At 52.4% G+C, this 13878-nt stretch overlaps 1 protein-coding gene across 2 annotated transcripts in view; it reads right to left on the reverse strand.

Annotated features, from left to right (window-relative positions):
• Ppp2r2c (protein phosphatase 2 regulatory subunit Bgamma) overlaps positions 1 to 13878 on the reverse strand; it is an 81017-nt gene that overhangs the window by 15088 nt on the left and 52051 nt on the right. For both annotated transcript variants that reach the window (XM_060365420.1, XM_021630657.2), the window contains exons 2-6: positions 13505 to 13602; positions 10950 to 11115; positions 8959 to 9071; positions 6808 to 6985; positions 1611 to 1775 (exon numbers count right to left, since the gene is read on the reverse strand). In XM_060365420.1, the coding sequence (XP_060221403.1) occupies positions 1611 to 1775; positions 6808 to 6985; positions 8959 to 9071; positions 10950 to 11115; positions 13505 to 13602 (720 nt within the window). The remainder of the gene's footprint in view (positions 1 to 1610; positions 1776 to 6807; positions 6986 to 8958; positions 9072 to 10949; positions 11116 to 13504; positions 13603 to 13878) is intronic.

Below are 13878 nucleotides of genomic sequence, written 5' to 3' on the forward strand. Positions count from 1 at the left end.
TTGCTTTGGATTACTTACCATCGCTTGCTGCTGTTACTCAATTCAATGTTTATGCCTTTATGGAAAAACATCTTCTTGCCTTGCTTCTCCTTGTGACTGTGTACAACTAGAACTCATGAGAATGTCACCCATGTGACCTTCCTTAACGCTCAGAGTATAACTTGTCTGATGCTTTGAATAAAGGTGGCTATCGCATGAGACCTTATTCTGCCTCATTTATTGGCTCCATTCTCCCAGGTCCCACCATCTCTAGAGTGGTGACACCACCCCATGCTGATAACCCCATAGTTTCTACCTCAGTGAAGACCCTGACCATCAACATCTGTCCATCTACTATTCCATGTCCCATCAAGTCCAGTGAATAGCCCATCACTGAGCCCCAAATGCACCACCCCAGGTCTGTACACCCCACTTCTATCCATCTAGACGATAGCCCAACCTCTCCCAGCACTCACACCCAGCAGCCACCCTGACTGTCCATACCTTCCAGGCAGAGCTCAGCCCTGCCTCTCAAGAGCACTTTGTGGGGCTACATGGTCCCCTTCCCAGCTGTCTCTTCTCTCTGCAATGCTTGTTCTGTATTCTGACCAACACCATCACCTCCCAGCACATCCTTGCTTACCATCCTCCCAAGGCCTAAATAAAACTCAGCTTCCCCCTGACCATGATGGCTCCCCAGTTGTCCTGCCCTGCTCACTGATCCCCTTCTACCTTTTCCACCTGCCCAAATCATCTTTGGCAAAGCTTCCATCTTGAAGCATTTGCCTCCTGTCATCCCCTCCTTCCAAGGCCTCCACAACTTCAGAGTGTCTGTTCCTGGGTAACATGCATGAGACTACCCCTGCCCTTTTAATAGCCCCATCCCTAATAGCCCCTACATAACCCATGACAGGAACCCACCAAGGAGCCTACTAAGGGCTCCTGAAACATGGAGTATGGGCAAGCCTGGGGGAGAGCTGCAGGATGGGGCATGGGGACAGAACTTGGCCAAGGAATGGGAAAGGAACTGGAGGCTCAGCCTTACCCCATTATCCAGCAGAACCTGGCTTCGGGGGAGAAGCAAGACTCCATAACTCAACAGCCTAAACTGTCTGTACCTCAACTTCTCTAAGCATCTCCAGGGCCAACTGGAATCATCCACTCATTCGTTCATAATTGTTTCCAGAGCTTGCCACAGGCATTAGGGACAGGTGGGTGGGAGACCAGAGGAAAACAGCCCTATCCTCCCAGTGGGGCCCGCCTTGGTAGCATGGGATAGGTGGTCCTTCAAGGCCCTCTGGTGACTGGTGCCACAGTCTGAAGCCTTAGGCCCATCCTTGAGGCCTCAGTTTCCTCTCTGGTTACAGTAGCTCACTCAGAGTGATGTGACTGTCACCTGAGACAGGTAGAGTGTGTTGCCAGAGGGTTCAGAAATGCCTTTTGCTGTTTTAGTCTCTATCCCTGGGCTTCATAGATGCCCGCTGGTGCACTCTGGAACAGGACGTGAGCATTACATACCAAGGAGCTCACGGGGTTCTTAGGAGAAGGGAGGCAGCTGCTGGCTAGAACAGCTCCACCCACCCCACCCCCGGGAACTTGCCGGTCCCAATATACCTAGAGCAGAGACTTACGTTTGGAGTGCTTGTCACACAGGGCAGCTGCCCGCATGTCACAGAGCCTCAGGGAGCCCTTGCTGCTGCTGTAGACGAAGAGGTTGCAGTGGTGGGGATGGAACTCGGATGCTGTGATCACCTCTGTGAGGTCCTCCATGTTGGCTGGCTTGATGTCTACAATATCTGGGTTGGTGAGGTCAAGGGCACAAGCACTGAGGGTGCTATTGCTTTCTTCTCTCCGTAAGGCCCATGTCAGACCCAGCCAGGTCTGAGTGGCTTCTCTGGATCCCCCTACACACAAACATAAAGATCCCAGACCCTAGTCCCCCAAGCCACGGAGTTACATGGAAGACTGCTAGTCAGTACTTCTTCCCAGTACTTGCCCTGCAAAGCGGAACTCATAGCCTCTTACAGAGTGTTTGCCAGCTTCCCATCCTGTAGTCACCATGGACTGTTCTCCACAGCCCACCTCCCTCGAAGCAGCCAAGCAGAAGGGGTGCTCACTGTCCCTGTGCCCTGTGACAGTGAGCTGTCCCCCACAGGCTTGTAGCATGCTGGATGCTTGTCCTCTAGTCACTGCTATTTTGGAGGTCATGGAACTTTTAGGAGTGGGTCACTAGGGGTAGGCCTTTGACACTAACACCTGCTCCTTGTTCCTGCCTTACTCTTCATCCCCTGGGCCACCCTAATATAAACAGGCTCTTGGCATACACTCCCATGGCCATGAGCCATGCTGCTCCACCATGCCTTCCCTGCCAAGGTCTCAAATTGTGAGCCAAAATAAACTTTTCCTCCCACCGGGGGTTGTGGTCAGAGAGACTCAGATGGTAAGAGAGATAGATGCACTCCCTCCACGCTGGGCCATGGGCACTTTGCCTGAGGAGTTTCACATCTCTGCCCATCTGAACTATGTCTGGACCATATGGATGAGTTTGTTAACCCAGCACCTCTACCCCATCTCCTCAGTGGGACAATGTTCTCTGATCTGAGGCAGCCCTACAGTCAGCTCTGACCTATGTCCTGGAAATTCCAGGACCAGGAATGCAGGAATGCTGGAATATGATTTGCCTGAGCTGGATGAAACAGAGTATAGGATTCTGGGGCCTGGAGTTACACCTCTGCAAGAGTAGAAGGGCATCCTACAGTCTGTGGGCATCCAGCCAAGCACATGGTCATGGAGTCTAGGGACTGGTCAGTGCCTGCTGGGTAGCAAAGTGGCCTTCAGGTTTTGGGCATCCAGCTAAATGCATGGTTATGGGTCTCAAGGACTGGCAAATGCTATCACCTGGCTGCTGTCGGGTGCCACTGAAATGGAAGCTATTAAGTATGGAGACAGTATGTGTTACTTACTTCTCTTCTTGCTTCAACAAAATGCCTGGCAAGGGTAGGATTAAGGTTTGTGGAGCATGCCTTTAATCCCAGCACTCAGGAGGCAGAGGCAGGGTCTGTTAATTTGAGGTCATCCTGGTCTACACAGCAAGTTCAGGGCCAGCCAAGGATACATAGTGAGACCCTGTCTCAGAGTGAAGGAGTGAAGAAAGAAAAAAAAATATGGGGTGATCATTTTAGCCCACAGTTCTAGGGCAGATAGTCCATCAGGGCAGGAAGTATGGGGGCAGCTATTACAATACACATGCAGGCAGGAGCAATGAGAAAGACGAATTCTGACTTTCTCCTTTCCTGGACCTGAGCCCACTGAATGGCATCATCTACATTTGAGATGAATCTTCCCTCTTTTCTCAATGGAATCTAGATAATCCTCACACACATGCTCAGAGATTGGTTTCCATGGAGATTCCAAGATTAATCATCAAAAATTATTCTCCTAAATTTCACTGAAACTATCCTAAAACAGGGGCTTAAAGGAGACCCCTGACAAGGAGGTGGCTGTGGGATAAATATACATCACAAATGCACTGAACACACCTCTCTTTGCATGCCACGTCAGTAAGGACTTCCAGATACCTTCAACTGGAACTCCTCCAGGTAGCCTTAATTTTGGAGATCACGTCACAAGTTAGTTGGGCTGGGTGTCAGGTCTTAACTCTCTGGAATATGCTATACCACACAGAAACCTCACATCCCTTCTATAAACCACAGTTTCTCCATATGCAAAATGGGGGCTTAGATGTAATTGGAAAATAGTGGTTCCTTTCAAGGACTGACCAGGTATCCATGAGCTGAGATGCTCCCCAAAGACTGTGACCCTCAGAGACCAGGGAATGGGGGCGGCAGCACAATTCTGTAATTAAGAGGAGTTGTTGAGATGACAGCACTCCTGGCTTTCCCAGGTGAACTGTAGCCCAAACACAAGTGTCCTTATTAGAAATGCACAGAAGAAGGAGTGGCATGGGTGCAGTGGCTGGGGATGGGAGACAGACATACACACTGAGTGACTCCGTGATGGGGACTGCAACCACAACCAGGGATTAGAAGAGACTGACAGAGGATAGGCTGCCAGGTACAGCCCTGACAGGCAGCTGGGGCTCTACACCTGGCTACACCCCAGTGTGGGCCACTCAGCCTACAGGTCAGGTGAGAGACTGCCAAGCTACTGCAGAGCCAGGCTGTTTTGGCCCCAGAGTGGCATCTGTGGTCTTTCCTGTCAAGGACACACAGGAAACACGAGTCACATGGACCCCTGCAGAGTTGTCAAGGCTGTAGGGACTTTCATATACTGTCCTTCATCTCCTGCTGCCAAGGGCCTTGACCAATCTCTTGAAGACCAGCTGGAGTCATGCTATCTCCTTGGACTGGGGAGTTGTGGAGAGGAGGCGGGGTGGGGGGTGTCCCATGGCTTCCATTCACTGAGTCTCAGCATCCATACTATGCAATGGTGGGGACTGAGGGACAGTCCTCCTTCACTGGGGATTCCCTGCTAACCATCCTGAGTCTGGACCTTGAGGTGGAGAATCTTTGGCTTGTTCTAGCAAAATATCAAGGGAGAAGCAGGCACAGAGGGCAGAGAACCAATACCAACCCCTATCACACAGACATCAGTGGAGACACCAGGAGACAAGCTAGGCTGTAGAGAGGTAACAATGAACCTTCAGACACAGCAATAGCCTGGGCATAAGGCAACATGGAGCCCATCCCTGAAGAAAGTAGGATGATTGTTGAGTAGGGACACACCCAGAGCCACATGTGGAGCTGTGGAAGAAGAAGCTGGCTTCCAAACATCAGGGCGGGCAGGGCAGGGCAGGGCAGGCCTTCCCGCATCCTCAGCACCCCAGGGACCCTGATGCTGCGTGGCTACCGCTTGTCACTCAACAAGGCAGACACCGAGTACAAATGGAGGCTTCATGAGAGATAATACAGAAGCCCGCTGGGCTCCACAGACTGCATCGGGCAAGGCATGACGCTCATCCACACGTCTTCCCAGGAGCCTGCACTCAAGACTAGAAAGATGTTGTCATGACAACCAAGTAGTGGCTGGAGCGAGGCAAGAAGCAGATCTGCCAGAACCCTGCAGAAGGGCCTCCTGTGTGGCGAGCCCCCAAGGCCTTCCACACATAGAGACGATCTAAAAAAAGAATTGGTTTTTCTCCAGAAGACCGGGTTGCAAACAAGAGCTGAGGGCACTCAATGCACAGCATGTGAGATCCTAGACACAGTTCCTGGCTGCCGCAGCACAATGCCAAAGGTGAATGGGAGAAGCCTTGGGCACCTAGTTCTCAGAGGTTGGGAACCTAGAAGCCCAAAGTGAAGGTAAGGACAGGGTGCGAGCTTCCCAAATCCAATTGCTGTCGTTTCCATAGTGTCACCTGTTCTCCTCCCTGTGTCCTCTGCTGGTGGATCCCTGTGTCAGCACCCTCATTATCTTCAGCCAAGAACACCAGTCACACTGGACCCCTGAAAGCCTCTGAACACAGCGACTACAGCTCAGCCTCATCCTGAGATCCCAGACAGGGCTTAAGCACAGGAACAGGGACAGCACCCAAGCCACCTCTGGGTCTTCAGCACGTGACACACACCCCTTTCTCCGGTGAACAAGCCAGTCATCTCTTGTCACTAGCTTAACAGGCACTTTCACAAAATCAGAGCCACACACAAGTTGGACACAGAGTTCTACAGCAGCCATGTTGGTCCCCTAGTATCCATGGGGACACGTCCACTGACATGCTCTCCTTTCCACTCTACCTCAGCAGCACAGGTTCCCCGATCAATAATCCCACTCCTGTTCACATACACCTTCTACTCCAGGCCCACAGAGTCATTTGGCAAAGGCCCAAAGGCTTCCTCTCTGCCTACATGCTTCCTATAGCCCCCCAGGAGAGGTGGATAAAGGAAGTGCTCAGCACATGCTGTCCTGTCCCCAAGACACAAGCACCAGTCACCTAGACTCCTGCATGTCAGGGCCTTGTGTGCTTGGTGCCGGAAACCAAGCCTATCGTTTGGTCTGGCACACAGTGGGTGCTTGATAGACACCTGCTGGTGAATGCTGTGCTCTTTGACATGGGTGAGCATAACTGCTGTATTCCAGATGGGACAAGGAAGTCAGGAAGGAGAAGGTTCAGTGTTGGGATGATCAGCTCTCTTTCCTTAGTCACAACTAACTCGCTCTAATGTCTTGTGGCCACCTAGGTCCAAAGACAGCTACAACACAACCCAAACCAACAAAGTCAACATTTCTTACTATCTCTATTCCATCATAGTTATGCCCTTTCTTGCCCCTCACTTGTCATCTTTGAGCTCAGGCTCCATGACTCAAGTGCCTTACTGGAAGGGGCTTATGACAGTATCTACCTCACTGAGTGGGAGCCCAGCACATGAAACTTCAATTAGTATGACTGTCATTAATAGTCCACACAACAGTGACAGGGTAGCAGCCTGCCTGCCCTGGATCAGCCCTGACCTCCCCAAGCTTGGTGCAGGCTGTGCTCACTGTCCTGTAAGTGGTCCTTTCCTTAGAGGCTAGAGGAGGGGCAGTCATCCTCCTCTCCTCCAGGGCACACTGCCTCTATCTCTCTTGCTCCTTCACGGACCCTATGAGGGCCCAAGGTGATGGAGATCATTGCCATTCTAAGGAGGCATGGGGTGCAGTAGAGGTCTCAGCAGCTGTGTCTTTAGAGTGATGCCACACCCAGCTCCTTTACACTCTAGATGGGATGCTTCTTCAGTAAGGAAGCTGCTGAGGCTGAAGACCCCTCCCCCAAGCCAGTGTGCTGATGTGCCACCCTGAAGCCGCTTCCCTGCAGGTCGAGGCCAAGGATACTGAAGCTCCGATCAGTGATGGCCAGATGCCAGAGGTTGATGCGTAGGTCATCGGCCGACATGTACGTCTCACAGTCGCTGTTGACAGAGATGGAGTTGATGTGGTAGGTGTGGCCATTGGCAAAGATCCTCCTCGGACTCACCTCCACCATCAGGTCCATGGGCTTCAGCACAGGCACCTGCAGAGAAGAGGCATTCAGAGCTGCAAGGGCAGGGGAGGGGGAGGGGCGTGGGACACACAGTCTTAGTGGAGGGCTGCCACACCCAAGCAGGGTATGAAATAAGTGGTCACAGATGGTAAAATGTCTCACCCACCCTGCTCATGAAGCATGCTGTACATGGCTGTTTAACTGTGAGGCTTTCAGAGTCTCCTAACCTGTACAAGGAACCCACTTCATGTGATGTAAAGTGTCCAGAACACTACATACACACACACACACACACACACACACACACACACACACACACACTATGTTAAAGACTCAAGCTTGATTGACTGATTCAAACTGCATTACTGAGGGCACTTAGAGAGCTACACACCCAGAACCACATTATTTTCTGCTAGCTCTAGTCCCCTTGATAGCCACTGGTTACCTACTCTGTGTCTGATCTAAACCCCCTTCAATGATCGGGTAAAAGGGTCAGGGGTATATGAGTCTAACAGTTCGGCAGCTTTCACCAAGTGAGGGTTAGAATGCCATTAGACAGCAGCAGAGGCCTATAGCAACCAACCCAATATGTGTAGAAAATGCCTTGTTTTATGACTCCTTAAAATTTTACGAGACCGCTTCCATATTGGGACACAACCTGCATCTGTGTTCCTGGGCCATGGCCACTTAGATAAGGCTAAAAGAATCTCTTGGTTTTTTTCCCCCTTTGGAGACTGGCACTCTCAAGGTCCTGGGGGCCTTTGTCAGCTGGTCCACCCTCAGGTTATTTGCTCTGGTCTTTTCAAGTACACTTGAGACCATCTTCTCTTGCCCCTGTCTCTCTGGCACCCACCCAGGTCCTGCCCGGGCTGTGTCCCTGGATGGAGGGCCTCAGTGCCTGGTGCAGATGAAAGCCCCACTGGGCAGTACCCCTCATCTGGGCACTGGCAGGTGTAGATGTGCACACATGTGTGGGCGTGTGCTTTCATGACTGACTGTGCACACAGCATGGGCATGTCCACCTAACTCTGCTGGGTCCCCTGTTGTTCCCTGTCTATGTAACTGGGTGGGGGCATCTGTGAACCCCTCACGGCTCCTCTGTCTTACCCTCTCTGTATGGATATCATACGGAGGACCCTGGGTCAGAGAGACAGGAAGTGGGGTTTCTCTGGACAAGCATCCTAGTCCAGCCTCTCTGCCCTCTCACTTCTCCCTCAGCAACCAAGCTTCCTCTTGTCAGCCTGAGTACACCTTGGCTCATTTAGCTCCCATTGCCTAGTGCAGGGAGGGGCCACAGTGTCTGTCCGGATAGGCTGCCCTGAGGGAACACATCACCTGGTGCTGGCTACCAAGTACCCCTTTGAAATCCAAGCCATCCTGGAGGCTGGGGTGGCTGGGAGGTGGTTGCGGCCACCACCCACTCTGTTATAGAAGGAAGAGAGCGATACCATTATTCACCTCAGGACTTCAGGAAGTCCTTGAAACCAACAGGTTCACTAAGTCCCTCCCTCTCCAAGAATACATAGGCAGTAAAGACTGCAAAGAGTTACTCTCTGGCAAACTGAACTGCCCTCAACAGGCCCAGACCATCAGGGTGGATGAAGCAGAGACAAAGAACTGAGCAGCTGAGCTGCCCGGAAGAGACTCAGAACAGCTGAGCCACCTGGAAAGGACACGTCAACCTACTGAGCTGCCTGCTGTGCAGTGAGCTCCAGTTACCCAGCTTTGGTGAGCTGTCACCATGCTGGGGTGGGATTTGGTGACGTAGCTGTCCTCGAGTCATTTCTGTTCCTGTAAGCGACCCCAATGGAATACTGTTTAACCACGGTGGTGTCTGTACTTCAGACTGTCATTGGTTTCCAGTCTAGGGTGAGTAGAGGCTCGTTCATCATCACCTGAGGAATAGTGTCACAATAGCATGACCCTGGCCCTGGCTCTAAGAGTCCTAAAGGCCTCACGACTTAGTAGAACACAAACGGCAGACTTCCGTTCACGAAGCTCACCTGCAGTGACGTCACCGTGGACAGGTCTTTTAGCTTCCCCTCCTCATCCTTCAGGTTGTAGCCCTCGGGCCTCTTGTCTCGTTCGGTGATTTTCCATAATTTAATAGTTTTATCTTTAAGAACAGAAAAAGGACAAGGCACCCTGTCAACAGCCTGGTCAGGAAGATGATACCTGTTCTAGCCAGAGGGACAGTGGCGTGTGTGTGCCCTGGAAGTTCTCCCCCACTATGCCTTACCCAGAATACCTCTGCATATGGGAATCTGTCCTGACCCCATCTTTCCTAGTCACTGACAGGGGGATGTTGCTAGGTCAAAGTTCATGACCCTTGCAAGGATTGCTACTGACCTCTACATTGAGTGTGTGCCACTGTGCCTTCCTAAGAAAAGGTTGGCCTCTCTGCCATTCCTAACTCAGTGGAAGTTGCCACCCAGAAGCCAGCTCAGCTCCCGGGGCCTCTCTTCTCTGCATTGCTCCCTTAGATGTCATAGGAGAAAGCATAGATGGTGGTAATTTTATGGTTCACCTTGGCTGTGCCAGAGATACTGTTCAAAAATATATTGGCTCTTGCTAGGAAGGACCTCTTAGATGCAATTAAAATATGAATCCATAAGGCAGATAACCTGCCATCAGGAGATGATGGACCTCATGTAACTGGCTGAAGACAGAACAAAAGCCCACCTCCCTGGGAAAAGGGGGTCTGGTCAGCAGACACCCTCAGGCTTGAGCTGTGGCTTCAGGTCTCACAATCACAAGGCAAGGGTAGGCTCCTCCACCTTCCCCTCTCTCCTCTCTCTGGCCCGCCCCCACAGGTCTGGCCTCTCCAGAGGACCCCGATAACTTCAGCCATCAAAAGAAACAACACTGTGAACATGGGAAGGAGCTAGACGGAAAACTGGTTTCCAGTGCGGCCCTCATTAGTGGTCTTCAGCCTCCTGTGAGGGCAGGGTAGAACTGGGGTGGAAAGAGTGAATTTTAAAGACCTATGTGCATGCATACACACACACACACACACACACTCAGGCTCAGTACCATCTTCACATGCTCCCAGTCCCACGTGACCATGTATCCAATCCCCGCACAGGATAAAGACCCCAAAGTACAGGTGTGCTGAGCAGATTCCAGCCAGGTCTATGGGAGGCAACATAGACCCTGTCCTTTTGAAGCCCGACAGAGACACACAATTAGAGTGACAAGTGTCCTGTCATGGGAGGGTCAGGAGGAATGAGACGTTGCATCAGAGCAGACTTTGTGAAGCAACATGGAGAGGGGATGAGGAGAGAAGTGAGCATGTGAGAAAGAGGCTGTGGGAGCAGGTGGTAAAGACTGAGTCCCTCCCAGGAAACCCTTGCGGCCCCCTCAGCAGTGGGGCTTCTTCGGGGAAGGCACAGGTGACACCATCTTCCCAGCCTCCCTCAGGCTCACACAGCATTTACTATTTCTCAGGGCACTGGGTGGATATCATATCTCCTCAGAAGGGAGCTGAGTCGACCCCTGGGCAGTGTGGAAACTGAGGCAGTGAGGAATGCTGGCCTCGACCCAAGTCTGCCCCACCAGACTGCTGGCCCTGGTTCATGGGCTAAGGAGGGGAAAAACAGATAGTGAGGGAACTGTGTGGCTGCCCTGGGCCAGCACAGAGCTGGCATGTAGCAATAGCTTTCTGAGGCTATACATGATGTCCTGAAGCAGAGGGACAAAGGCCTTGTTCTCCCCACCAGTGGGAGGGGAGCAGCCTCATTCTGGGTGATTTGTGACTCTTGCTAAGAGTTCAGATTGTATCTAGTGGTCACTGGCTTCTGGCCCTGGTCCCCGTTGTTTAGAATATTCAGCCTCATCCCTACCTTGGAAATATCCACAACCATTGTGCTTATAGCGGTGGGAGATTTGTGATCATCCAGGGAAAGCTGAAGAGAGTGGTGTGGTAGTCCCTAAAGCCACAGAGAAAGCCGGAAGCCTGAGTGAGTTCAGGCCAGGCATACCCCCAGGGCCTCACCGTTGGTGGACAGCAGCGAGTGCGCGGCATTCTGCTGCGGGAGCCATTTGATCTTGTTGATTTTCTCCTCTATCTCCAGGCTCTTCAGGTAGTCGAACTCTGGCTCGTGGCTCTGGAAGGTGCTGTACACATCGTACTCACCCTGGCTGTGAGGCGCGTTCTTACTCTGTAGGGGAAGCCAGAGGCAGACTGAGCCACGGGAGCGGCCAGGGCGGAGGGAGGCGAACAGGAGGAGGGGCTGAACCCGCCTTGCAGCGGGGATGCCATCAACACCACCAAAGTAAGCTACTAACGCGTGTCCGCATGTGTGCAGAGGCGCGCATACGTGTGTGTGTGTGTGTGTGTGTGTGTGTGTGTGTGTATGCGAGTGCGTGCGTGCACATACATGTGCATACAGGGGTGTGTGCTTGCAAAGGTGTGTGCTGGTGTGTGTGCAGGTGTGTATGTTCTATAGGGGTGTGTATATGTGCAGGTGTGTGTGTGTAAGGGTATGGGTGTGTGCAGGTATGCATGCACGCTTGTGAGCATGCATACGGAGACAAGGGACAACCTTAGGTGTCATCCTCAGGAACACTGCCCATCCTCTTTGAGACAGGGCTTTGCATTGTCCTGGACCTCACCGATTAGGCCCCCAAGCTCCAGGGATCTGCCTGTCTCCGCCCTCCCCAAAACTGGGATCACAGGCACTTGTGGGGTTTTTGTTTGTTTGTTGTTGTTTTGTTTTTCTTATGTGGGTTCTAGGAATCAAACTCAGGTCCTCGTGCTTGTGAGGCCACAAAATGGCCACCATTCACCCCACTGATGCCAGATGCCAATGCCAAGGTTCTATCTACCCTCATCTGCCAGGTCCGTCCTAACCCTGCTTCCCATGGTGGTTCCCATCCCAGTTTGGGCAGCGCTAGAGCTCCTGACTATGAACCCCATCTTGGTGGAGACCCCCAGATCTAAGTTCTGGAACTGCCATAAATACCGAGGACCACTTTTCTAGCAGACGAGTCAAGTTTCTATGACAACATGAAATCACAGCTGGGAGCAAGTGAAGATGGCCAGCCAAGCACAGCTTCAGGCTTTTCTGTTCATTTGGAAAAGTGTCTATTTTTAGGTCCCTATCTCTGTCTTGCATTAGAATCTGTTTGAAAATCCTTCCACGGTTTTTGTCTCCTCTTCCCACGGGCATTAGTTGTGAAAAAGGTCAGCAGGGCCAGAGGAAAGAGACAAACTAATGAAGAGAAAGCCAGAACCTCTGAGCTCAGTTCTCTTTGCAGCAGGCAGAACGATGGCTGCTGACGGCTGACTCAGGTGTGCCCTGGTGGGACAGGCTGGTCTTGTGACACCTGTGTGCCTCAGGCTGTCCCCTGCCTGCCTTTGGGGAGATATTTTAAGCCCTCTGTGCTGCAGTTCTGTCAGGTGAAGGGTAACAGCAGCTCTCTGCTTGGTGGGGTGGTGATGAGGGGGCTGCATGAGCTAATGCATCATGGAGACCACACTTTGAAGGGGCGAGGGTGGCCTCAGCTCCTCTCCCTGGCCCTGCCTCCTTTGAGCCTCTCTCTTCTCCCCTCCCTGGTTTCGAATCCTCTATACATTCAATGATAGAGAGGACCCTTGCTAGGGTGGTGTGTGACAGAACACGGCCAAGAGCCCGGGAGCTTCCCATGGAGCTTGCAGCTGATTGGTCTGTCTGTAAATGAGTGGGCATCTGTACCCTCAGAGGCTAGCAAGGAGGAACAATCAAGGAAAAAGTATGGAATATGGAACGTTCAGCACCCCGAGGGGGCTGGGACCATATGGTTCTTTAAGGTTTCAGAAATGAACTCTGGGTGGATGGTCTCAGGTCACTCTTGTCTTATTCAGAATTTGGCTGCAGAGCGACAGGGGAGGGCAGAAGAGCAGATCAAGACTGGCTTGAAGCCAGGCCATGGTGGCACACACCTTTAATCCCAGGGAGGCAGAGGTAGGTGGATCTCTGGGTTGGAGGCCAACATGGCCTACAGAGTGAGTTCCAGGTCAGACAGGGCGACACAGAGAAACCCTGTCTCAAACCCTGCGTTGAAAAACAAAAACAAAACAAACAAACAAGCCAACAAAAGACTGGCTTGAAGGGTGGAAGCCTGAGCAAAACCTGCCAGGCCAGCAGAGAGCTGGGTGGGGTGGAGGAGGGGAGTCCTCCCTCTTTCTCTAGCAGCAACCACAGGCCACACAGGCAGGAAAGGTTCTGCTGGGGGCTTGTTGCTTTGTCAGGGACTGCAGCCAACCACTGAACGATCAGCAAACTCCTGCTGAGTGGGGACTCAGCAAGTAGCTTTGGGAGCCAACCTAGTCCACTTACCAGGCCCATCCCCAAATCCCTTCCCCTCCAGCCCCAGGGGCCTTGTGAGAGAACGGAGTCAGTGAAAGAACTCTAGATGGGACACCTCGGCAAGGTGTGTCAGAAGTCCTGCTCAGAGTGCAGTCTTTGCCCTGCCAGACCACATCCACCTGAGCTCACCCTCATCCCTGCCCTCGAGCCATCCGCCCATCCTCTTCCTGCCTCCCCCACGACCCCTCCACACACATACCTCTGGTTCTCGCTGGAAGATAACCACCCGGCCACCCTTGTCACCGGTGGCGAGCAGTTCCCCGGTGTGGTTGAACTCAACAGTGGAGATGACGTCAGCTTGAGGAAGCAAGACAAAAGGCATTGGTTAGACCACTGTATCATCCATAACACAGTGACATCGGTACAGTGCTACACTCAGCAGACCCGACCCTGGGGGCCCATGGAGCATGCCGAGTATCCCCGCCTGTCCCCCACACTCACAGGAGTATGTGACTCTTCCCTATATCCAGGGGATACGACTGGGGAAAGTGTGGGGTCATGCTAAAGGCCTGGGACATGAGGGAAGGGAGGTGCCATTCCACGAGGCTGGATGCCATCAGGGACTCCCAAAGG

The sequence above is a fragment of the Meriones unguiculatus genome, chromosome 12, assembly GCF_030254825.1.
Source record: "Meriones unguiculatus strain TT.TT164.6M chromosome 12, Bangor_MerUng_6.1, whole genome shotgun sequence".
Taxonomy (NCBI): domain Eukaryota; kingdom Metazoa; phylum Chordata; class Mammalia; order Rodentia; family Muridae; genus Meriones; species Meriones unguiculatus.